Genomic DNA, 27,121 nt, shown 5'->3' with positions numbered 1-27,121 from the left:
GCTGTCATTTGTGCTTTGGATATTTAGACGACATGTGAATGACGAGTCTTTCTTACTAGTTTTCTCTCCCAGTGTGTACAAGGTTTAAGGACTGGCTAGGGAAGATTGGTGGACAGACGTTAGAGTAGGCATACCTAGTCAGAAGAATGTAAAGCATCCAGATTGAGGGGCCACCTGACTTTAGTCACTGTGCTTTCCATGGATGAAAAGGAAGAGTGCAGGGCTGTTTGCTAGTACAGTCATCACACTACCCAATGTCATCTTTAAATGTAATGTTCTTAAAAAAAAAAAAAAATAAAAAAAAAAATCACCTTGCTTTCTTTAGAAGTCCAAACTCCAAAACCAATGATGTAAGCACTTGTCAGCATGGACTTATTTTTTTCAGATTGTAAGTTATTACACAATGCTTTTGTACATGTTTGCAGCGTGCTATAAATTTCTTAAACTAGCCTGCAACACTAAACAAGGATGGTATTTGTACTGTGTGTTGCAGTTCAGACAGCCCAGGTATTACCGTATATTCCGGCGTATAAGACGACTGGGCATACAAGTCGACCCCCCCAACTTTTCCAGTTAAAATATAGAGTTTGGGATATACTCGCCGTATAAGACTACCCCTCTTCCAACGCACACCAAATATGCTGCTATGTATGAACAGATACTGGTTCTGTACCGTATGTGATACCCAGTATATAGGCGATTGACTGGTTGGATTGGTCAACTCTTCCTCTCCCTAAGTGGATTGGTCAGCTCTCCCTGTCTACCTGTTTATCAGAGCGGTATGGAAGAATAGATGGCGCTGTGCCCATAAAACACGCCTCTTTCACCCGTCTGGCCCACCCTTGTATCCCATTTACCTTCCTCCTCTGCCTCTCAGATCTCGCACATGTGCACCTGCTTTGCTTTACTACGGTCCTCAGCAGCGAGATCTGAGAGTCAGTAACAGGATAGGGCGTATCACCAGGCATTAATGATACCCGGCGTATAAGACGACCCCTGACTTTTCAGATGATTTTCAAGGGTTAAAAAGTAGTCTTATATGCAGGAATATACTGTACCTCATCCTCCGCGAGCAATAAGCTGCACACAGCAGAAACAATTACTTATTTTTTTCAAACCTGTTGATTAAAAAATGGCTGACGGAATGCTATCAACTCTGGCTTTCAAACAAATTTTATGCAAACGGTATGAAGCTTGGAAGTTGGCCAAGCGAATGCACTTCCTGGCGATTTTGACTAGCCTAAAACCAAGCTGCCTATTATTTGCATGCAAGCCTGAATTAACATCTCAATTAACTATCTCTACTGCTGATTGACTGGCAGCAGCATAGACACTCCTGTCTGTCTTAAGGTGGCCATACACTGGTCGATTTGCCATCAGATCGACCAACAGATAGATCCCTCTCTGATCAGAGAGGGATTGTATGGCTGCCTTTACTGCAAACAGATTGTGAATCGATTTCACTATGAAACCGATTCACAATCTGTGGAGCTGCTGCTGTCGCCGCCCCCCCCCCCCCTCCCCCCGGCATACATTACCTGATCTGGCCGGCGCAAGTCCCCTGGTCTCAGATGTCCCTTCTCCGCTCTGGGCTCAAGGGCTACAGCTTCACTGTACTTCCTGCGCTCTACTGTTTAAACTTTCTGTCAGGACAGGAAGAAGAAGTGAAGCCTGCTGGAGCGCAGCGGAGAAGGAAAAGCGGTGACGTGCCGGCGGAGCAGGTAATGTATTGCCGCTAGCGTCGGACATTCGAGCGCCGCTATCAACGCACTGCCGACCCGCCGGCAATCCAGCGAAAACTTCCGCACGAACGGATCGATAGGAACGATCGATTTCGAACGGAAATCGATTGTTCGGTCAGCGTTTGTGCAACGATTTCACAGCAGATTCGATCGCAGTGATCAGCGGGAAAATCGTTAAGTGCATGGGCCCCTGTCACGGAACAGCCGTGAGAAACGTGGGCGAATTGGAAGGATCCGCGCAGTCCAATTTCTGACCGCTTTCCGGCTAAATTTGTGCAGCCATTACAGGAATCAGAACTGACATCCCAAGGGTTTTTCTTTTTTTTTTTCTCTTTCCCTCCTTCCACCAAAAGGGCCCTAGCCTGCTGCAGAGTGTCCCTGGCTTCAAGCTGTGCTGATGCCCCATCCATCAGGTATAGTTGATAAACACCATGACAGAAGCAATCTAGTTGAGGAAAAAAAATCAGACACTCTGGCTCCTTTCCCCAGCAGGGGAGCCAACATGTGGCTTGCTCCTGCAGGCTTCAAAAGACCCATCACCTAGGGATGACCTGCTGTCAACCCCAGATGTAGATCATATTCCATAAACTGCTATATGTGTCATATTTTCTGTGTTGCCAGGCTGGCAGACCCTCCAAACTAAGAGCATGTAGGGCCCTGTCTGGCGCTGGTTCTGAGAACATTTCAGAACATTCTGAGGTAAAGACTGCCAGTTAGGCAGTTCTAAAGTGCCCTGATGATACCACAGGGGTCCCACCCCTCATGTTTGGTATCAGGCTGCTGGGTAAATCGAGGCAGACCTGAAAAAATTAGTAAATCTGCCCTGACCTGTATGGTTCTAGAGCACATATATGGTTAAGACATGATTTATGGTCCCCAGGACAAGGGGAGGACTCATCTCATGTTCTAAGGGGGTGTGTGGCCCCGCCCTCACTCCCTCCTACTGGATCAGGGGCATAAGAATGGCAGAGGAGACAAACTCAGTGTCCTCCACCCTGAACCACCATCTTGATCTCATCTGTGCCAGCTTGAGGATATGCTGGCATCCACCTGGTCTGAACTCTGAACTTTGATTGAAACCAAGAACTTTACAAGTTTTCCCACTAAAGGACATCTTTCCAGGAACTAAGTATTTTTTCTCGCTTCTTTTATTTTTCATACTGGCTATTACTGTTTTAATAATTGTTGACTTTAATAATTGTCTGTATATATTAATTATTTATATTGCTTTCAATAAACCGACACTATCGTCAGTTGTTGTTCTAGCTACCCTATTATTCAGCACACACAGAACTGATCCCAGGTCTCTGAAGAGATGCTACTATTGTTTGTTGTTGGCTAGACAGAATACAGCGTGTTTTAACCGTTTTTATTTGTAGATCTAGGCTCAGACAGTCAACGGGCTCCTCTGTCCCATGGTAACAGAGGTGGTGGCAGATACCCTGAACTAGTGTTTAAAGTTGTAATTACCGTACCTCACAGGCTCCCTTCTGGTTTGTCTGCGGCCAATTCCCAACGGTTCCTGTGCATTGACTGCGACCAGAGTTCACACGATCCGTGCGCTGGCACCGTTTGGAAGGCCATTTGCGGTCTGATCACTAGGGCTCCTGTGACAGCCCCTTCAGTCAGTCCTCAGTTAGTTCAGGGGTGTCAAACTCAAATACACAGTGGGCTGACATTTAAAACTAGGATCAAGTAGCGGGCCAAACTCGATATCTAGTGGCCACCTCCCTCCCTTGTAAATTTCCCTGGTGTCTACTCACCCCCCTCCCTTCCCTAACTAACTGTCCCTCAAAGGAGCTCACAATCTAATCCCTACCATTGCCATATGTCTATATTATGTAGTTTAAGTACTGTAGTCTAGGGTCAATTTTAGGGGGAGCCAATTAACTTATCCGTATGTTTTTGGAATGTGGGAGGAAACCGGAGTGCCCGGAGGAAACCCACGCAGACACGGAGAACATACAAACTCTTTGCAGATAGTGCCCTGGCTGGGATTCGAACCAGGGACCCAGCGCTGCAAGGCGAGAGAGCTAACCACTACGCCACCGTGCTGCCCATAATTATCTGTATTACACATACAATCCTTTATATCATACTTTTTTTTTGTTGTTGCTTCAGTGTCACTTTAAGCTATGTGCACATGCTATGCTAAACATGGCCAATGCAACCTTTGGGGGAGTCTGCACAGGTGACCCCCAAGATCTTTAAAGATTCTGCATGCTAGATTCTCCCAAATGCATGGTTACCCTCCCCCGACCCTCCTTAAAGGGAACTCGAGGTGAGAGGGATATGGAGGTTGACATGTGCCTTTATTCCATGTATCGTAGCCTGGACTGTGGTGACGTTTCAACACAAAATATGGTACTGATAAAATGCCACAGTGACCCCAATGGAGCTGGCTGAGGGGAATGTAAAAGACCTACACTGCAGCCATTCAAAAGAGACATCTAGTACACAGATCAGTAGAGAGGTCAGGTCATCAAATCTTCACAATTAAAACTGTCAGTATTATTTGTACCTAACTTTACAACTATAGTAAGGAGTTGGAAATGAATATGCGTGCGCCTCGAGAACAGTCACAACTTCTCACCCTTCATCCATTGCCAACCCCTCCCCAGATACTGGGTTATCCCATTCACTTCTCTGGGCCAGCAGTCATGCAATCAATAGTTAGCCTTCTCAATCTGATTAGCCCAGTGCAAAGTTTCAGTTAAACCCAGGTGCTGCATTCTGTGGAGCAAAAATTGGGTACTAGTTTAGGGGACCCAGCAGCAAACCTTATAGGGAAACTATGCTAACGTGATTGGGTGGACGGGACTCTCTCTTACTGCTAGGTTGTAGTAAACTTAGCCAACGCTAATCGGCCAATCACAACGGTTCTTGTTGTAGAGGGGGCTGTGATTGGAGAAATGTTCCCTATAAGGTTTCCTGCTGGGTCCCCTAAACTGTTCTAGCACCAAAACAAACCACCAGAATGTCTCTTCCAGCCATGAGACTTAATAAAATGACACTATAAACCACGAATTCTCTTCAGGATACACGCATGTGCCAGAGACATGATGTGAAATTTGACTTCTCATTGTTAGTGGTATTTCAAGACACAGAACATTTATATTGTGCTTTTCTCCTGGCAGACTCAAAGGGCCAGAGCTGCAGCCACTAGGGTAAGCTCGTTAGGCAGTCGCAGTGATAGGGAGTCTTGCCCAATGTCTCCTTACTGAATAAATGCTGGCTTACTTAACAGGAAGAGCAGAGATTCGAACCCTGTTAACCAGTACTCTATCCAGCCACTACAAGGCTAACCAGATCTTTGTGCAGAGCTAATTAACGAATGAAACATTAACTGACAGCAAAGTTCCAGTTCAGCCTCCCGATTCCGAAATTCCCAGCTCATCTCTGAGTGCTCAATGAATCCAACCTGAATGTATCCACAACTCCGCTTTCAAAGGGTGCTGCACAGTACAGTCTGCGTTCATTGATACAGCTGTCACTTAATACAAAGATGGTTGTGTGGACAACCCTGTGTGTAAATGTGAGAGTAGGCAGAAGAAAATGGGCTGTATATAAATGAGCTCTGCAGTGACACTGCATATTCACTACTCTCTGCTAAGGTTACTGAATGTAGAAGGCAGATCAGCTTGCTGGTGGGACAGGCAATTCTGCAGCTGTCAGCTCCACATGAAAAGTGAACATTAGAAAGTTATGAAACCCACTTAGCAGCAGCGGAGAATAGATAAAACCATGATTCACCGACACTACAAGGAAGTGGTTAATGTGCTGCCTATTACCTCATTGAATGAGTAAATACAACACACCTTTGCCGCAGGTAATAGTATTCAGTGAAAGGTGTGTACATTCAGGCCTGCATGTAAACCATGCCATATACAGTACAAAAGAACTAACATGAACTGGGACTGTAGCTTTCTATGGTCTGTAGCATAAATGCAGTAGGAGGTAAAACTGAATATATAGCTATATATTAAATGCCTGATAATTTCTTGTAACCATGCTGGCTAGACACAATGTAATCTGAGGGTCCTTCACTTTGCTGTAAATAAAAGTATGTATGTATGTATGTATGTATGTATGTATGTATGTATGTATGTATGTATGTATGTATGTATATATATATATATATATATATATATATATATATATATATATATATATATATATATATATATATATATATAGTATACAAAGAAATGCATTGAGATGTATGAGATTATTAGCTGATATGTGGCAGCCACACAGACGATGTAACCTGGGTAGGGGCTCGTGGTTAGACAGGCATACAGCCTATATGATGTATGACTGGAGAATGAAGCACACAGTCATGTGTGAACTGCAGAGATTGAACTGACAATTCAGATACAGACAAGCATGTGTTTAATAGGGGGTAATCCATTATGAGAAGCTACTGTATTTGACATGTTGCTGATAATAGCTTTAAAACACGGACACACTGAATAAATCTACAGTCCCTGTGTTACTTATTTGCATGAAATCAAATATGTGGCATTTATTCAGACCCCTAGACACATGTAGTCCAGGCTAAATAATAACCACAAGACTAGAATATACAGCAATCATTGAAGGCAAACATGAGCTGCATGCATTGCTGTGTAACCCTTCTGCAGACTGATCATCTGCTATACAGTATACTGGCAGTATGTATATAGAGTACATGTGCTGCTCATCAGCTGTGCAGCATGATCCACATATACATGGCAGCTGCTGGTTGTATGGGGGCAATGGCCAATAGCTGGGCCGATGGATCACATAGACACAAGGTGCTGAGCCTACCTAGCATGGAGAAGATGAAGTCCTTAGCCGTGTGGATCTCCAGAGCCCTTTGGTCATCGTATTCCCGCTGATCATGCTTGCTGAATTCCACGATGAGTTTGTTTAATTCCTCGATCCGAGCCCCGGACCTGAAATCCAGCTCCACGGTGGCGGGTTTGCTGCCTCCCCCTACGGTGCCTGGTTTACTAGCGGGGATGGGAGCCGCCATCTTCACTCGCACAGGCAGGCAGGATTGTATGAGAGCGGCCCTGACTCCTTCCTTCCCCTCCCTGGGATAGAGTGCGTGTATGTGTGTGAGTGTGACTGCTGCTGGATGTGTGTAGCAGCAGCAGGTCCCGGCCGCTCTCCCTCTGCTGCACACACTGCAAACAATGTGACAGCAGCGCCTCTGAGATCATTCAACAAGCTGCACCGCCGCTTAACCCCTTGCCTGCCGTGGGGGTAGGTGTACCACTGCTGAGGCTGACACAGAAATGGGGCACTGCCCCTATCACTCAAGCTTGTCACCTGTACACAGAAGGCTGCCACGGTTTATGTCAACCAGGTAAAACATATAAACTTTATCTCACTGGACATTCCACCATTGCTCATCTGCATTCATCGGTTGGCCTGAAACTACATTGACACTTTCCAGTGTGGAGTGTGTAAAATGTACCCTAAATAATGACATGCAGGATGTGTAGGCAGGCAGGCTGTGGGGAGGTTCATGATGCTTTAAAGGCACAGCATCAAGCCAATATCATTAAAGTATCTTCTTCTGACGTGTGCTTTTCAGAATGGGTAAATCACCGTTAATTTCAGTGGTCAAGGTGTAAAATCTACCATTCCCAATACCTGAATGAAAATGATTGTTATGTATTCATATAGATATATTTCTGGCATGTTCTGCAGTACTTTAGACAGCCTATTGAGGAGGTAAGTATACCTGAACTGAGAGGGATATGGTGGCTGCCATTTTATTTCCTTTTAAAGGGAACCTTAACTGAGAGAGGGATATGAATGTTTCCTTTTAAACAATACCAGTTGCCAGGCAGTCCTGCTGATCTCTTTGGCTGCAGTAGTGGCTGAATCACACTCCTGAAACAAGCATGCAGCTAATCCAGTCTGACTTCAGTCAAACCACCTGATCTGCACGCTTGTTGAGGGTCTGTGGCTAAAAGTATTAGAGACACAGGATCAGCATGAGAGTCAGGCAAAAATCCATATCCTCAGCATTGTTTCCTTTTAAACAATACCAGTTGCCTGGTATTCCTGCAGATCTCTTTGGCTACAGTTGTGTCTAAATCTCAGACCTGAAACAAGCATGTGGCCAATTTATTCAGACTGCAGTCAGAAACACCCAATCGGCTTGCTTGTTCAAGGGCTATGGTTAAAGCCTGGTACACACTTTCAATTAGGATTCGCCAATCTCTGACCAATTTTACCACCTCCATGTAGTATGAGGGATTACCTACACAATCTGCTCATAGTATTCAATTTCTTTTGGGCGAGCATCTTTGTTTAAAAGGGAATAAATATGTCAGCTTAAATATCCTTCTCAGCTCAGGTGTGCTTTAACGTGGCTATACAGAGTTAGATGGTCAAATCTGATCAGAGAGGAATCTATTACTTGGAACACACTGCAAACAGATTTCTAATAGAAATCTCCTGCATGTACTGTGTACCTCCCAGGCTGTTTAGTGTTGCAGGCTCCCCTGTCCGCCAGCGCATGTGTCCTGTGTCTTTGTCCATTGTCGCTGGGGGTGCTTGTACCCTGTGGCCCCGCTGCATGTACTGATGAGACGTAAATGTGGCGGGGTCACAGGGCACATATGCCCCTAGCAGTAATGGAGAAAGACTTGGAACTTGGGAGGAGGCGTGCTGCTGAACAAGTTAACCTGCAACACTCACCACAGGCTTGGGGGTACACGTTTTACAGGGAGAGGCCAGGGGTCAGGAAATTGAACACCGCTACCGGTGCACACCCGAATGAGCCCTTTCTAATGAGATCTTTCCAAAATGCAGAATGGAAATAGATTGAAATGACAATCGGGTGGCCACGTTGCAGCATCGATCTCTGCTGTTGCTGGGGAGGAGGACAGGTGCTTACATAGGGGCAAACTGGACAATTGTCTAGGGCCCCATGTGTCATTGGAGAGGTGAGACAAACGGCACTCTGATACTATTGTGAATGGGAAGAAGGACAGGCAACCCATACTGTTATGGGAGGGAATATAAAGATCACTAAATACAGGCGGCCCCTTACTTACAAACTGGTTACGCTCTGGGAGATTGTTATTGTAAGTTGGATTTGTAAGTTAAGTCATGTGTTAAAGAGACTCTGTAACAAAAAAAAAATCCTACTCACCTCGGGAGGGAGAAGCCTTAGGGTCCAAATGAGGCTTCCCCCTCCCCTGTAGCTGCAGTCAATCCAGCACTGGCTTCCCCGAAGTGTCCCGGAATCCTCCCCCGACAAGCACTGATAAGCGCTGATGTATTTACCTTCCCTGGCTCTCCGCACAGAGATAGGTGGAAATAACCGATCTCTGTCAGGTCCGCTCTACTGCGCAGGTGAATGGAGACTTTTTTATTTATTTATTTATTTAAGTATTTATATAGCGCCAACATATTACGCAGCGCTGTACAGAGTATATATTGTCTTGTCACTAACTGTCCCTCAGAGGGGCTCACAATCTAGTTCCTACCATAGTCATATGTCTATGCATGTATCGTGTAGTGCATGTATCATAGTATAGGGCCAATTTAGGGGGAAGCCAATGAACTTATCTGTATGTTTTTGGAATGTGGGAGGAAACCGGAGTGCCCGGAGGAAACCCACACAGACACGGGAAGAACATACAAACTCCTTGCAGATGTTGACCTTGCTGGGATTCGAACCGGGAACCCAGTGTTGCAAGGCAAGAGCGCTAACCACTATGCCACCGTGCTGCCCGACTTATACAATACAATAACATTTCTATAGCGCTTTTCTCTAATAGGACTCAAAGCGCTTAGGCTCTCTCAGATTCAGTAATTGGTAGTAGGATGAAGTATTCCCATAACAAAAGTTATATTTCTGCAAATGCCAAACAGAACAGGTGGGTTTTCAGTCTGGATTTAAACACGTTCAGGGATGGAGCTGTCCTGATCTGTTGAGGTAAGGAGTTCCAAAACGTAGTGGCAGCATGGCAGAAGGCTCTGGGACCAAAAGTTTCCAAGTGGACTCTGGGTATGACTAGATTATTAGAACCTGTGGATCTGAGAATGCGGGGATTGCTACGCAGCTGCAACATATCTTTCATGTATCCAGGGCCCAGATTATTCAGGGATTTAAATGTTAGTAGGCCGATCTTGAATAGGACCCTCCATTCTATAGGTAGCCAGTGAAGGGAGTGCAGGACTGGCGTTATGTAGCAGTGACGGGGTTGGTTGGTTAGCAGTCTGGCAGCAGTATTCTGTATCAGCTGTAGGTGGTACAAGACCTTTTTTGCAAGGCCAGTGTAGAGCGCATTACAGTAGTCCAGTCGGGATGTAATGAAGGCATGGACTAAGGTTGGCAGATCTTCTGGGGGGATGAGGTGCTTGATTTTTGCAATGTTCTTCAGGTGAAAATAGGATGATTTCACCACAGCCGAGATTTGAGTTCTGAAGTTTAAATCCCCATCAATTAGAACTCCCAGGCTACGCACATGATCAGAGCTGGGTAGATCCATGCCTCCTATTCCCAGTGGTGAAGACTGCAAGTTAAGTTGTTTTGTTGTCATGCACTGCTCTCCGATCACAAAAACTTCAGTTTTGTCTGCATTTAGTTTCAGCCAGTTGTCATTCATCCATTGCTGTAGTTCACGTAAGCAGGCATTTATAGCGCCTGAGCAGTAGAGCGGCCTGACAGCGTTCGGCTATTTCCTCCTATCTCCGAGTGGAGAGGCGATACTGCACCTACGCTGGAGCCGGGAGGGTAAATATTTACGTCCCCGCTGTTCGGAGGGGCACAGCGGGACTGCTGTGAGACACAGGAGGACGGGGAAAGCCTCAATCGGATCCGTAGGCTCACCCGAGGTGAGTACCCCCCAGGGAAACTTTTTTTTAGTTACAGGTTTTCTTTAAACCTGGTGAAATGGGAATTATTGATTCACTTTCAGAAAACTCTGGATTTGGACATATAGTATAAGGCCTTGTTCACATCATAAATCACAATCGTTGATGCCAGCGTTTTGCATTTTTTTGCGCAATTTTTTTAGCGCCTCCTGGCGCTTACCTGCGCATTACCTATTTTTTTGTAAAGTGCTTTTCTAAGCGCTTTTGCATAGCGATTTGTTTTTTCACTTCCTTATGTCAGTCAGAAAGTGAACTCTTTCACCCGGGAATGAATAAATACAATGTAGTTCAGGGGCAAACCCAGGATTTTTAAGGGGGGGATTCCTGAAAGGTCTCCCTCAGCCACGCACAATACAGTATAATTATATGGTAGGGTATCATCATGCTGGGTACACATAATGCAATTTCTCGTCCGACTGACAGAATCTAAGGATTACTTTATTATTATTATTATTATTTAGTATTTATATAGCGCCGACATATTACGCAGCGCTGTACAATGTGTATATATATATATATATATCTTGTCACTAACTGTCCCTCAAAGGAGCTCACAATCTAATCCCTACCATTGCCATATGTCTATATTATGTAGTGTATGTACTGTAGTCTAGGGCCAATTTTTTTTTTTAGGGGGAGCCAATTAACTTATCCGTATGTTTTTGGAATGTGGGAGGAAACCGGAGTACCCGGAGGAAACCCACGCAGACACGGAGAGAACATACAAACTCTTTGCAGATAGTGCCCTGGCTGGGATTCGAACCAGGGACCCAGCGCTGCAAGGCGAGAGAGCTAACCACTACGCCACCGTGCTGCCACTTTAGACATGTCCGATCTGCTCCCAATCAACAACGGGATCAATCAGGAGCAGTATGAATACAAATAATAATGAGGACAGGCAACATTGCTAATGAAGGGGAAAGTGAAGCATTCACACAGCAGGGCACAGGGCTGTGCTCATACCTAGCTTTGTTAAGTGCCCCAGAGCTGCTCCATGCTCTGTACATCCAAAGTCAACTGTAGCAGGGAAAGAAAGGGGGCAGTGCGGTAAGCTGCAGGATGCCTGCAGATATTCTGGTGTCTCAACTTTTGCCTGTCCCCAGGCACTACACTAGACCTGGTATGAGGGGGGATTCTGGGCACCTGTAATCCCCCCCCTGCATTTGCCTATGTAGTTATTCATGAAAGCGCTGGGGAAATTGCTATACAAAGCACTTTGCAATTTCCCTATACCTTCCATTGAGGGGGATTGCCCCAAACAAGGCACAGGCAGCGTTTTGGTTAGCGAACCACAATTGAACCACTTATATGTGAACACTCTCGGGGAATAGGAAATCCATTGCACAAGCACTTTTAGGGTGATTTTGAAAATCGCCGGCACTTAAAAAAAAAAAAAAAAGAGCCCTTAGTGTGAACAAACCCGAAACTATATTTTTTAGTTGTTTTCAATGTGGTTTTAAGAGGATCTTAAAATAAACATACCTTTGAAATCATCTTGCTGCCCTGGCCCCATCCGCCCCGCTTTCTCCACTACTTTATATACTGTTTACTAACAATAAATATGGCCGCGACCCTGGAACTACTTCTGGGCACAGCAGTGTGCACGTGAGTCAGGCACTCCCATCTGGAGCCGTGCATGAGAGGACAGCATGTTTGAGCACGCACCGTATGTCCTCTCATGCCATAAAACAGTGCACAGCACTCAACTGTTCAGCTGCTCCCTTGCTTTAAACACGCTTTGCACAGGAAAGTGACTGTGATGCTGAGAGATGGGAAAGACAGGAGGCTGCTTTACACAAGCATGGAGGGGCATAGAGGGGGCTAGCACTAGTTGTCCCCACTGCAGCAGAAGCCTGGCCTTCATGAATACCCGTCAACAAGCACCGACATGAGTTGAAGAAGGGGGGAAAGCAGTGAGATTGCAGTCCAAAGGGTATCAGGATTACATTGAGGAGGTCGGCACAGGTACTGCTACATGTGGAAGACAAGAAAAGCAGGGGTAAATTGGTTACAGATCCTCTTTAAAGTGTACTTATAACAGTTTATACAATACTGTAACATTTAACAAAAAAACAATCCTATATAAAAATCCCCCTGTCCCTGTGTCCATGCCAGCTGCATGTGCAGCACACGGGTGGGCTGCAGGCAGCAGTTGTGTCCACGTGGTGTATGGTTTGTGGCCGTTCGCACGTCGTGGGAGGGGGTTGCGGCTGTGAGTGTGCAGCATGCTGCCAATTGCCCAGCACCCAATATTAAATGGGCAGGGTTTTTTGCTAGTATGTAATAAAAAAGTATTGTATATTTTGTATATGGAGAGAACTTTCTTTGTATCTCTGAAACATTGTAAGTCGTTTGTGAGTAGGGGGCTGTCTGTACTGCTATTTGGCGAGACAAGGGTTCCATTAATACTGCTATAAGGGAGAAAAAGGTCTCCTGATACTATTAGGAGCAAATCAAAGGCCTCCGGTGTTGCTATCTGGGGTGAGGGGCAGGAGCCCAGGCAATTAATATCACTATATTGGGGGATCAGGGGAGCCCATGATAACTTTTGCTCATGATCCCATTTTATTTAGAACTGGACCTGGGCGCACCATGGACCTGCTTCCAGCAAGAAGGGGGAAAAGGAGTACAAATGTGTTCACCTGGGACAATCCTACACTCGGGATTTCTGGACAATGCATTTGGAAGCTGTAAGTATGCTAGATTCCTGACCGCTTTGGCCAAGGACCCTCTAGCAAGTGTGCAAGGCTTTAGAGAGAGAGAGAGAGAGCAGCGGTACATGTAGCAGACAGGCCTCTGTTTATTAATGGCAGCACAAAGTTTGCATTTAAAATCCTAAAGTAAGTGAGGTTAATAGAGCTTGTGACATTTTAATGAATTGACTAAGCAACCCATTAACTGCATCCAACAGGTCATTTACCAAACAAAAATACGAGATGTTGTTTCCATAGCAACTGCTCTAATGAATGAACAAAGCCTAGAAACTGTAAACATTAGTGGTATGTACCACTAAAACAATAAATATGGTATGCTGCACATTATAGTGAATGATGCTCATACTAAGTATACCTGTACGCACTAATCCTGTCACTAATACCACCATTAGCTATGTTGATATTTGGTGACGGGTATGCTTCACGACTCTGGCCTGCTAGACTGTTCTCAGCTGGTTGCATCCGCTAAGAACAGCCTAGCCTGCATAATTGCTGGGAATCTATTGTTAGTACAAGTGTCTTCCAAGGTTATTTTAATGATCCGGCATGCCAAATCTTTCAAAAACGGTGGCCAGGTCCATTGTACCCCTCCGTACCCCACCCATGGAATCCACTCCAACATGTCCTGCGCTGCCTACCATGCTTATGTTGTCACATCTGCACAGCATTGGGGTCCCGCACTGTCAACTGCAGAATGAAGTTTGATCCTGGCAAATTACCTAAATTTGACCCCAAATTGTGCATGTCTGTTTGTAGCTTGAAGCTCAAGGTGCATACCTCGAGCTTCAAGCTACAAACAGACAATTGGAAGTATAAACAGATTACTTAAACTGCAGTATAGTAAATCAAAAACAAGATGTCAGTGTAAAATGCTGCAGTGATCTCTATGGTATTGTTTTTTTCCGTATTCAATCTCTGTGTTCCTCTCTGTTCTAAGTAAGCTCCATTTCCTGATGGTGGTGTGTGTATTATCTCTGCATGTTTTTGTTCTGTTAAGAGTTCTTACCTGTTATAGTGAGTGCCTCTCTGCGTGTACAGACTGTGGTCCAAAATTATTTTTACAGTTGTGTGTGAAGTTTAAAGCATACCTGAACGTGGATGCTGCCATATTTATTTACCTTTAATCCATACTAGTTGCCTGGATGTCCTGCTGATCATCTGCCTCTAATGCTTTTAGCCATAGACCCTGAACAAACATACCAAAGAGTTGTTTCTGACTGAAATCTGACTGCATTAGTTGAATGCTTGTTTCAGGTGTGTGATCAAGATACTACTGCAGTCAAAGAGATCAGTAGGACTGCCAGGCAATTGGTATTGTTTACAGGGAAAAAATGGCAGATTCCATATTCCTCTCAGTTCAGGTGTCCTTTAATAATGAGCTTTGTACAGACATACTAATCAGCTCTTGGCTGAAAAGCCTGTTCTAGGAAAGAAAGGGAAGAGGATGAGCAAAGATATAACTGCATAATGAATGTCAGATGACACCTGTACATTTTATTGTATGCATCTCACCACACAATACTAAACAGAAAGGGCGCTCTTGCTTTGGGGTGTAAAGGGGTTGTTAGTGTAAGATAGCCGATAGTAGAATATTGGTATTACACAATTTCCGAAATTCTACCCATCGACAACACCTGGCGCCCAATTAAACATGCTGCTGGTATATGCTGGGAAGCCTCTTCCCCTTCTGTCTCTATAATGGTGCCCATTAATGATACAATTTTGTGCAAATGATCGAGGGATTCCAGCATTCAATACAGATGAAAAAAATTGAAGGCATCGATGAGGCACATAAATAGTACAATTTTATTATTTCATTATAACCCACATACCAATACATTTTTACAACTGCTATTCCGATCGATTAATTTTGGTAGAAATTATCAATTTTACAATCGTAAGATCAAATCCACTGATCGTTTGCAGATAGTGTACCGTTAATGACATTAGACAGAGCATGCCACTCAGCCAAGCCAAGAGTGCATGACTGTCACAGGGTTGCCAGTAGACTGGTGATTGCCGCTATCTCATCTCTGCATTCTACATAGACGTTAGACCTTAAAGAGTACCTACAGCAGGGGTGCCCACACTTTTTCGGCTCGCTACCCCCCCCCCCCCCCCCCCCCAGAAAAGTAGTTAGATATAGGTCCCTTCATTATAGGTTAGCTGGGTATATGTGCCTTCATTATAGGTTAGCTGGGTATATGTGCCTTCAGTATAGGTTAGCTGGGTATATGTGCCTTCTTTATAGGTTAGCTGGGTATATGTGCCTTCAGTATAGGTTAGCTGGGTATATGTGCCTTCATTATAGGTTAGCTGGGTATATGTGCCTTCAGTATAGGTTAGCTGGGTATATGTGCCTTCTTTATAGGTTAGCTGGGTATATGTGCCTTCAGTATAGGTTAGCTGGGTATATGTGCCTTCAGTATAGGTTAGCTGGGTATATGTGCCTTCAGTATAGGTTAGCTGGGTATATGTGCCTTCATTATAGGTTAGCTGGGTATATGTGCCTTCAATATAGGTTAGCTGCGTATATGTGACTTCAGTATAGGTTAGCTGGGTATATGTGCCTTCAGTATAGGTTAGCTGGGTATATGTGCCTTCAGTATAGGTTAGCTGGGTATATGTGCCTTCAGTATAGGTTAGCTGGGTATATGTGCCTTCATTATAGGTTAGCTGGGTATATGTGCCTTCAATATAGGTTAGCTGCGTATATGTGACTTCAGTATAGGTTAGCTGGGTATATGTGCCTTCATTATAGGTTAGCTGGGTATATGTGCCTTCAATATAGGTTAGCTGCGTATATGTGACTTCAGTATAGGTTAGCAGGATATATGTGCCTTCATTATAGGTTAGCTGGGTATATGTGCCTTCAGTATAGGTTAGCTGGGTATATGTGCCTTCATTATAGGTTAGCTGGGTATATGTGCCTTCAGTATAGGTTAGCTGGGTATATGTGCCTTCATTATAGGTTAGCTGGGTATATGTGCCTTCAATATAGGTTAGCTGCGTATATGTGACTTCAGTATAGGTTAGCTGGGTATATGTGCCTTCAGTATAGGTTAGCTGGGTATATGTGCCTTCAATATGGGTTAGCTGGGTATATGTGCCTTCTTTATAGGTTAGCTGGGTATATGTGCCTTCAGTATAGGTTAGCAGGATATATGTGCATTCATTATAGGTTAGCTGGGTATATGTGCCTTCAGTATAGGTTAGCTGGGTATATGTGCCTTCATTATAGGTTAGCTGGGTATATGTGCCTTCAATATGGGTTAGCTGGGTATATGTGCCTTCTTTATAGGTTAGCTGGGTATATGTGCCTTCAGTATAGGTTAGCTGGGTATATGTGCCTTCAATATGGGTTAGCTGGGTATATGTGCCTTCTTTATAGGTTAGCTGGGTATATGTGCCTTCAGTATAGGTTAGCTGGGTATATGTGCCTTCATTATAGGTTAGCTGGGTATATGTGCCTTCAGTATAGGTTAGCTGGGTATATGTGCCTTCTTTATAGGTTAGCTGGGTATATGTGCCTTCAGTATAGGTTAGCTGGGTATATGTGCCTTCATTATAGGTTAGCTGGGTATATGTGCCTTCAGTATAGGTTAGCTGGGTATATGTGCCTTCTTTATAGGTTAGCTGGGTATATGTGCCTTCAGTATAGGTTAGCTGGGTATATGTGCCTTCAGTATAGGTTAGCTGGGTATATGTGCCTTCAGTATAGGTTAGCTGGGTATATGTGCCTTCAGTATAGGTTAGCTGGGTATATGTGCCTTCATTATAGGTTAGCTGGGTATATGTGCCTTCAATATAGGTTAGCTGCGTATATGTGACTTCAGTATAGGTTAGCTGGGTATATGTGCCTTCAGTATAGGTTAGCTGGGTATATGTGCCTTCAGTATAGGTTAGCTGGGTATATGTGCCTTCAGTATAGGTTAGCTGGGTATATGTGCCTTCATTATAGGTTAGCTGGGTATATGTGCCTTCAATATAGGTTAGCTGCGTATATGTGACTTCAGTATAGGTTAGCTGGGTATATGTGCCTTCATTATAGGTTAGCTGGGTATATGTGCCTTCAATATAGGTTAGCTGCGTATATGTGACTTCAGTATAGGTTAGCAGGATATATGTGCCTTCATTATAGGTTAGCTGGGTATATGTGCCTTCAGTATAGGTTAGCTGGGTATATGTGCCTTCATTATAGGTTAGCTGGGTATATGTGCCTTCAGTATAGGTTAGCTGGGTATATGTGCCTTCATTATAGGTTAGCTGGGTATATGTGCCTTCAATATAGGTTAGCTGCGTATATGTGACTTCAGTATAGGTTAGCTGGGTATATGTGCCTTCAGTATAGGTTAGCTGGGTATATGTGCCTTCAATATGGGTTAGCTGGGTATATGTGCCTTCTTTATAGGTTAGCTGGGTATATGTGCCTTCAGTATAGGTTAGCAGGATATATGTGCATTCATTATAGGTTAGCTGGGTATATGTGCCTTCAGTATAGGTTAGCTGGGTATATGTGCCTTCATTATAGGTTAGCTGGGTATATGTGCCTTCAATATGGGTTAGCTGGGTATATGTGCCTTCTTTATAGGTTAGCTGGGTATATGTGCCTTCAGTATAGGTTAGCTGGGTATATGTGCCTTCAATATGGGTTAGCTGGGTATATGTGCCTTCTTTATAGGTTAGCTGGGTATATGTGCCTTCAGTATAGGTTAGCTGGGTATATGTGCCTTCATTATAGGTTAGCTGGGTATATGTGCCTTCAGTATAGGTTAGCTGGGTATATGTGCCTTCTTTATAGGTTAGCTGGGTATATGTGCCTTCAGTATAGGTTAGCTGGGTATATGTGCCTTCAGTATAGGTTAGCTGGGTATATGTGCCTTCAGTATAGGTTAGCTGGGTATATGTGCCTTCATTATAGGTTAGCTGGGTATATGTGCCTTCAATATAGGTTAGCTGCGTATATGTGACTTCAGTATAGGTTAGCTGGGTATATGTGCCTTCAGTATAGGTTAGCTGGGTATATGTGCCTTCAGTATAGGTTAGCTGGGTATATGTGCCTTCAGTATAGGTTAGCTGGGTATATGTGCCTTCATTATAGGTTAGCTGGGTATATGTGCCTTCAATATAGGTTAGCTGCGTATATGTGACTTCAGTATAGGTTAGCTGGGTATATGTGCCTTCATTATAGGTTAGCTGGGTATATGTGCCTTCAATATAGGTTAGCTGCGTATATGTGACTTCAGTATAGGTTAGCAGGATATATGTGCCTTCATTATAGGTTAGCTGGGTATATGTGCCTTCAGTATAGGTTAGCTGGGTATATGTGCCTTCATTATAGGTTAGCTGGGTATATGTGCCTTCAGTATAGGTTAGCTGGGTATATGTGCCTTCATTATAGGTTAGCTGGGTATATGTGCCTTCAATATAGGTTAGCTGCGTATATGTGACTTCAGTATAGGTTAGCTGGGTATATGTGCCTTCAGTATAGGTTAGCTGGGTATATGTGCCTTCAATATGGGTTAGCTGGGTATATGTGCCTTCTTTATAGGTTAGCTGGGTATATGTGCCTTCAGTATAGGTTAGCAGGATATATGTGCATTCATTATAGGTTAGCTGGGTATATGTGCCTTCAGTATAGGTTAGCTGGGTATATGTGCCTTCATTATAGGTTAGCTGGGTATATGTGCCTTCAATATGGGTTAGCTGGGTATATGTGCCTTCTTTATAGGTTAGCTGGGTATATGTGCCTTCAGTATAGGTTAGCAGGATATATGTGCATTCATTATAGGTTAGCTGGGTATATGTGCCTTCAGTATAGGTTAGCTGGGTATATGTGCCTTCATTATAGGTTAGCTGGGTATATGTGCCTTCAATATGGGTTAGCTGGGTATATGTGCCTTCTTTATAGGTTAGCTGGGTATATGTGCCTTCAGTATAGGTTAGCAGGATATATGTGCCTTCATTATAGGTTAGCTGGGTATATGTGCCTTCAGTATAGGTTAGCTGGGTATATGTGCCTTCATTATAGGTTAGCTGAGTATATGTGACTTCAGTATATGTTAGCAGGATATATGTGCCTTCATTATAGGTTAGCTGGGTATATGTGCCTTCAGTATAAGTTAGCTGGGTATATGTGCCTTCATTATAGGTTAGCTGGGTATATGTGCCTTCAGTATAGGTTAGCTGGGTATATGTGCCTTCAGTATAGGTTAGCTGGGTATATGTGCCGTCAGTATAGGATAGCTGGGTATATGTGCCTTCAGTATAGGTTACCTAGGTATATGCGTCTCAGTATAGGTTAGCTGGGCATAAGTGCCTTTAGTACAGGTTAGCTGGGCATAAGTGCCTTTAGTACAGGTTACCTGGGTATATGTGCCTTCAGTATAGGTTAGCTGGGTATATGTGCCTTCAGTATAGGTTAGCTGGGTATATGTGCCTTCATTATAGGTTAGCTGGGTATATGTGCCTTCAATATAGGTTAGCTGGGTATATGTGCCTTCATTATAGGTTAGCTGGGTATATGTGCCTTCAATATAGGTTAGCTGCGTATATGTGCCTTCAATATAGGTTAGCTGGGTATATGTGCCTTCATTATAGGTTAGCTAGGTATATGTGCCTCAGTATAGGTTATCTGGGTATATGTGCCTTTAGTACAGGTTACCTGGGTATATGTGTCTTTTGTATAGGTTAGCTGAGTATAGGGCAGGCACGCTTACCTCTCTCCAGCGGCGGCATCCTGGTCTTCACTCCCTTAACCGCGGCTGCCTGGAGGGCAGATATGCAATTTGGCTGCTGAGGGAGGCTCCGGCAGGCAGTGTGAGTGAAGGCGGAAGTTTTGGTTCCAGCGCCACGCCCCCAGCCATGACACTGCTTCATGGCAGAGCCGCCCCTGGCCTCTCAGCCGCGCCTCTCTCCTTCCCTGATTGACCGCGCTATCAGTGACCAGCAGCAGAATCTGATAGGACGCGTTCTACAGCTGCTGGCCGCAAAATTCAATGGGACCCGGTCATGAGGCCGCGATCTACCAATTAGGCGGCCGCGTTCTATAACACGTTCAAAACGCTAGCGCGACCGTGATATCCGTTATCATGGTTTAGTGAATCAAGCCCTATGTCCGTTGCATTGCATAATCATCGAAAAAGCAATGCACTTATATTTCAATGGCTTTTCGCGTTGGCATGCTTGTGTTGCAACATACTCTGTCAGGATATTGCACTGCCTGCAGTGCATTACCACTCAACGCGCATGGTTTTGGGTGCAGATGCACTGCGTATGTCATATTGCATTAAAAATGTATAATGTGACTTTCCATTGTCGTTGCATTGTGATCCTATTTTTCGGACATTACAGAACACAATAGTTTTCCCTCTGCTCTTGCCCTGCAAATTTTGTCCAGCTGTGGTTCGATCAGATATCACACTCAATTGTCTTTCAGCAAGAATCACAAGGCAGATAGAAGAAATGGAGCACCCTTATTTGAATGAAAAGGCAAGTGTCCTGCGTTCTGCAAATCACATGCACCCTGAAAATCAAATTCAAGCCTATGCATTGTAAAAGAGCTCTAGTTATATGTTTTTTAAGGCAGCCTTTCTGTATTGTTTCTTATCAGTGCCATAGTAATAGGGGATGCAGAGGTTGTGACCGCATCGGGACCCCTAGACCAGAGGGGCCCACTAGGGGCCCTCTTTCATGCATCTTATTAGCTTTTCATTTGTGCTATGCTGGTAATGATCACATCTATATGTGCATTGAATAGTGGTAATCCTAAACAAACGGTTCTCTTGCACACTACATGCGATTCAGATTTTTTGATGATCCAATTTTTGATTCCGATTAAAAAACGTAGCAGCATGCAGTACTTTTTTCATCAGAATCAAAAATTAGATCATATAAAAAAATCAGAATCCCATGTAGTGTGCAAGAGGCCTAGTCTGATTACACCTCTCTGACACTGCAGCTGTCCTTAGTAGGTTTTGGGATTCCATATCAATACAGTGGTTGGGGTCAGATGTAAAACTCACAGTGGGGCCTTTGTTATGCCACTGTTTCTTGTCATGACTGTACATGTTTTACCTCAAGTCTACATTTTAATAATTTATTTAAAATGCATTTTTGCTGTATATTAAATTATGCACAGAATGTATCTGCGTATTATTTTGACCTATCTTTTCATCTTACTCAGCACAATTTTGTTTAGGTAAACAACAACATTAGTACTATCCTCATCTATTTCTTTCTGTCTCGCAGTATCTTTGTCATTTTAAAAAACAGCCAAGGGTTAAGCCGAGAGAAATACATAATTACTGTTTGCTGTGTCTTGCAATTAGTTTCCAAAATTGTTTTATTCATGGTGAGAATCTGTTTGGAACACAGATTCTTGGCTTCCTTATATTAGCATCCATGATGAGAAAACCTTATGAATCAAGTCTGTAAAGCAGTAACTTAACAGCTCCCCCATGTGGTAACTCTGAAAATAAGACCCAAACAAAGCTAGTTTTTCATCATACTTTATTTCAACACTGATAGAGCACCCTAGTGCTGTGATATTAGTTTCATAGTAATTTCATTTGGTTTGTAGGTTATTAGCCTTCAGGACCTGATCCAGGTGGTGGGGCTGCCACCTAAAGCTTCCAGACACACTGATTTCTGTCTGGGTTCTTTCCTTCTATGTAGTTCAACTTCCACCGCAAGGCAGTGGTGCTAGTTTTTTGTAGACTCTGGCTTACCCCTGTATTTTATCTATCCAGCATGTCTTGTTCTGCAAACTAAGCAGGCTTCGGGCTTGTTCACACTATGAGCACTTTGAGCTTTTTAAAAGCGTTGGCGATTTTAAAAAGCGCTTTAAAAGAGCTTGATCAATGATTTTACATGTGAGTGTTCTTACGTGAGCAAAGAGCTTTCTTTCCAGTTGCAAATGCGGGTCTTGCACCATTTTCAGAACATTTGCGCTTCAATGGAAGGTATAGGAAAATCGCTAAGCGCTTTAACCACTTAAGGACCAGGGGTGTTTTGCCTGATCTGTGCTACGTGGACTCTCCAGCCCGCAGCACAGATCAGGAATATGCCAGGGTGATCAGACTTACCCCCTCTTTTCCCCACCAGGGGGATGTCCTGCTGGGGGGTCTGATCGCCACCGGCTTGCTGCGCTTTGCGGGAGGGGCTCTTCAAAGCCCCCCTCCGCACCGTTTTCGGCGCTCCCTTCCTCTCCGTCCCTCCCTCTCCCTCTATGGGCTGCGCAGGACAGATATCCATCCTGCGCATTGTAGGATAGGCTTCAGCCTATCCTATGCCGGCGATCCCCGGCCAATCAGAGGCCGGGGATCGCCGATCTGCCTTACGGCGCTGCTACGCAGCAGCGCCGTATGATGTACACAGCGGGGATTTCTTCCCCGCATGTTTACATTATGCCGGCGAGCCGCGATCGGCGGCTCTCCGGCTGTTCACTAAGACACCCTCCGTGAACTGACATGGAGTTTCCATGGAAAACCACTTAAGACCTGCCAACGCCTATCGGCGTTAGGCGGTCGTTAAGTGGTTAAAGAGCTCTTGGCTAAGCGATTTTGTGAGTGCTTTTCCTCACAAAGTATATTTAAGTGATTTAATTTCCAGATCAAAGAGTTCACTTCCTGATTGTTAAAGAAAAAAAGTTAATCGCCAAACCAAAGCGCTTACAAAAGCAGTTGTAAACATCTCAAATCTCTCTAAAATTGCCATAAAATCCCTTTAAAAAGCGCTCACAAAAGCCCTCAACGCTTACAATGTGAACTACACCTTCTGATGGGAGGCCAGTAACTTCACATACTTTGCTTCACTTTAGTCATTGTGTTCAGGGTTCCTGTCAGGCCTTCATAACTCCCAAAAGAGATATTTTTCTTGAATTCTGTTTTAAATTAAAAAACAGATAGGCCTCAATTCACTAAGCGTTATCAAACACTTTATCAAACGTTTGATAATTTACCTCATGGGTAAAATCTAATTTTGAATTCACTAAGGTGTTATAGATTATAGATATATAAACATTCGATAAATATATAACACCTTGGTGAATTCAAAATTAGATTTTACCCATGAGGTAAATTATTAAACGTTTAATAAAGCTTAGTTAATTGAGGCCCATATCACATTGGTGCATGCTATATCATTTTCTAACCAAATGTAGGTACACATTTATTTTTTATATTAATATTTCTTGATACAGCAACACACAGATTTCATGTGGGCTATTCACGTACAAGCTTTTGTAGGACTGATGTACAGAAAGAAAATTTCTTTCTTTCTTTCTTTCTTTCTTTCTTTCTTTCTTTCTTTCTTTCTTTCTTTCTTTCTTTCTTTCTTTCTTTCTTTCTTTCTTTCTTTCTTTCTTTCTTTCTTTCTTTCTTTCTTTCTTTCTTTCTTTCTTTCTTTCTTTCTTTCTTTCTTTCTTTCCTGTACATTTGAAACCCCCTTCCTTGCTTCTGTTCTCCTGAAATAGTTAAATACCCAAACATGAAGCTGGTGTTGATCTGCCCATATGTTCATTGGATTAGCATTAAACAACATAGCAGGCTTTCTGTTCCCAGAAGCCTCTAGTACATAAAGCACCCAGCAGGTGTATGTACCATGCATAAACTGACTCCACCTCCTGTGGAATAAGAAAACAAAGGGCCCACTGTGGATCTCCCTGTGTCTAAACCCGCTGCCAACAGAATGTCCATTGTTTGACATGCAGACTGGGATCTTGGCTACTTAGTAGCTTGTGCAACGTAAAACAATTCAGGCTGTGTGTAGAATTGACGTCAACCCAGCATTTTCTATTTGATGGTCAGAAAATGAGTTATGGACATCTCTGCCTGGTCTTCAGTTCACAGCATCAAAGTCAGCTGTGTGTCATCCACTAATTAAGGACAGATGTACAGAATGAAATCGCACAGATGTCTAAAATTACACTGATTTTAGGTGGTCTTAGCCTATCCCGATTTCATATTTGTGTCATAAAAAAAGAACAATGCAGTCTTGCACAAAAGCTAGCTATCTATGTTTGTCCCATTACAGGAAGCTCTTCTTCTCTCTTTATTCCCCCATCCCTCCCACATATCCAAAGCTATATACACACACTAGGTTTTCATTTGGCCTCTTTTAGAAAACTGTTGTGAGTGCAGGTGTCCCTCAGCACCATGAACAACACTATTAACAATCTGTCGTGTTGGATCACTAATAATGACCTCCATTGTTCTTCTATTGTAGTCCTCCATAACTGGGTAGTTCTTGCTCGTCCTCCTTCTTCCCTCTCCATACAGCAGAACAGACTGAAGAGCAATGTGCCTACACCATTAACTTTCCTAAACAGGAAGTTCAAGAATGCAAATGATTGGAACGCTCTGAGATAGGGATTAAAACAACCATAAAAAACAAAAACGAATTTAACTAATTTCATGTTATCCAAAACTAAAATGTACCTTAAATCCAGGAATTCGACTTTAATGGAGTAAGGTACTGGTCATTTGACCAGAAACTTACTTTCAATTACAGGGATCGGTACCAGCAAAACTATCCCCTAGTAAGTAGGTACAAATTTGAGACCTACGGTTGTAAAGCTAAGCCTACTGAGTCAAGTGTACCTTGACTATAGGCATCACTGCAGCAATGTGAACCTTCAGCGGGAAGATGTACTCGGCTTCACTTCTCAGCATGTAAATTTAAAGAGAACCTGTACTGAGTAAAAATATTTAAAATAAACACATGAGGTAACTTCAAATGAACATTGCATAGTTACCTTGCCATCAGTTCCTCTCAGAAGCTCACCATTTTCTTCTGACAATAATCCCTTCCAGTTCTGACAATATTTTGTCAGATCTGAAATATATCAGTTGTTGTCAGTAAAATATCAGTTGCTGTCAGTTATAGCTGAGAGGAAAACTGGTGTACCAGGTAATGTCCATGTTTCCCTATGGCTCAAGTGGGCGATGTTACAGTTTAACAGTGTGCTGACCAGAAAGCTGTTATGGGTAATGGCCATTTTCAAAATGGAGGGTGGAGCATTCCCTTGATCACAGTGGACAAACAGGACGCGGGACAGGAGAAAGACACTGAGGAGTAGACTACATGGAAGGCAAGTATGACTTGTGTATGCTTATTTTGACTTTTAATTTTCAGTTTTGGTTTTCTTTAAGCCTGTGTCTTTGCACCCGTGTTCATGAGTGGGGAGTCTCAGTTTCTGCTGAAATACCCTTTTTCTGGCCTTGCTGACTCTTTGCTATGCTGAGCCAGCGAGCCTCTACTATACCAGTTATGCATTTGAGAGGCTTCTACACTATATTAGTGATTCCTGGTTGGCACAGCCTTGCAGTTTTTTCTCAATCTTTATGGTCATGTATTTCCTAAATACCTGATTTTTTTTCACCCATTCCTATGTAAAGATGATCAATGAGATATCCTGGGTTTGTATGCAAACAGTATACAGTGTGGAACTCAGCCAAGCAAACACAGGAGCTGCTGCATTCATTTAACACACTTTTTTTTATTGTATGCAAACCCAGAATATTTGCATCTCATTGATAATTCTTGCTCCTGTGATTCCTTATTTTCATTCCTGACATGGCTTGTTTGACCTTGGCTCTTCTTCTTTCCTGGCCTCTGCCTTAACTTCAGCTTGCTGTCGACAATACTTGACACCTTCCTCAAGCTCAGCTTGCCTATTGACTAGAATGCCTGCTATTTGTTTCAACTAATAATGTGTCTGCTGCCTGCTCATCTTCCATTGGTAAGTCCCTACCATGTTTGCAACTACTTTGAATAGAGAACCAAAAAGCCCCTAATGTATGTACTATTTTTGCAGCACACTGACCTAGCCAGCCTTGGCCGTTCACTTGAAACCATAACACTACTAAAATGATGTATGAACAGAAAATAAATGTTGCTTCAAATAATTTTTCCTCATCACTTAGGATTTAATTTAGTATGATCTGTGTATACAAATGATCGATTTAACAGATCATTCTGTGTTATTAACAGGGCAGTTTCTAGGCTAAATTGCTCCCAGTTGATGGTGTTAAATTTGTGCCCCCCCTTTCTCGTAGGCTCAAGAATATTATTTGAGATGTGGTATTTAGCCCCCCAGTATAGGTAGCCAGGTGTCCCCTTAATATAACCACCCCCACAGACACACACACACACACTAACACTACACTTCACTGTACTAACACTACACTACACTACATTGCAATAGCACTAAACTTCACTGCACTAACACTACACTTCACTGCACCAACTGTAATGCACAGCACTACACTACACTATATTACACTGTACTAACACTACATTACTCTGCACTACACTACACTGCACTAACTCTACACGTCACTGCACCAACTGTAATGCACAGCACTACACTACACTATATTACACTGTACTAACACTACATTACTCTGCACTACACTACACTGCACTAACACTACATTACACTGTACTGCAATAACACTACACTGCACTAACACTACATTACACTGCACTGCAATAACACTACACTAAGCTGCACTAACACTACACTAAGACTTCACTAAGGGCTCGTTTCCATATGCACGCTTTTAGCTGCGCATTAGGAAACGCAAGCACAGGGACATCAGAAAGTGCATAGACTACACTCTCTGATGTTTTGCTCATGCTCATGCTCAATTTGAGAATGCTGCAGCATTTTTGAAGAACTAAGATCCACCATTTTACTTGGCAGTGTTTGTTGCTATGTTATGCGCTGCTACAAATGCAAGCTTTGAGTGCAAGGGTTAATACTGATTTGCATTT

The 27,121-nt window shown here is 43.4% G+C and overlaps 1 protein-coding gene and 1 long non-coding RNA gene across 3 annotated transcripts in view; one reads left to right on the top strand and one right to left on the bottom strand.

Moving 5' to 3' along the window:
- The window catches only part of MB21D2 (Mab-21 domain containing 2), a 152,044-nt gene extending 145,116 nt beyond the window's left edge, over positions 1–6,928 (bottom strand). Inside the window, exon 1 of the mRNA XM_068281180.1 lies at positions 6,552–6,928. Coding sequence (XP_068137281.1) covers positions 6,552–6,759 — 208 coding nt within the window. The 5' untranslated portion in view covers positions 6,760–6,928. The remainder of the gene's footprint in view (positions 1–6,551) is intronic.
- The window catches only part of LOC137571680 (uncharacterized), a 159,733-nt gene continuing 139,211 nt past the window's right edge, over positions 6,600–27,121 (top strand). Inside the window, exons 1-3 of one of the 2 annotated variants that reach the window (XR_011031403.1) lie at positions 6,600–7,095; positions 13,202–13,318; positions 20,781–20,833. This is a non-coding gene — a long non-coding RNA (uncharacterized lncRNA). Of the gene's footprint in view, positions 7,096–13,201; positions 13,319–20,780; positions 20,834–27,121 lie in introns of those variants that run through there. The other variant, XR_011031402.1, reaches the window with a different exon arrangement.

The sequence above is a fragment of the Hyperolius riggenbachi genome, chromosome 4, assembly GCF_040937935.1.
Source record: "Hyperolius riggenbachi isolate aHypRig1 chromosome 4, aHypRig1.pri, whole genome shotgun sequence".
NCBI lineage: Eukaryota > Metazoa > Chordata > Amphibia > Anura > Hyperoliidae > Hyperolius > Hyperolius riggenbachi.
Note: the sequence above shows the minus strand (reverse complement) of the source record. Positions and strands in the feature narration are given on the sequence as shown.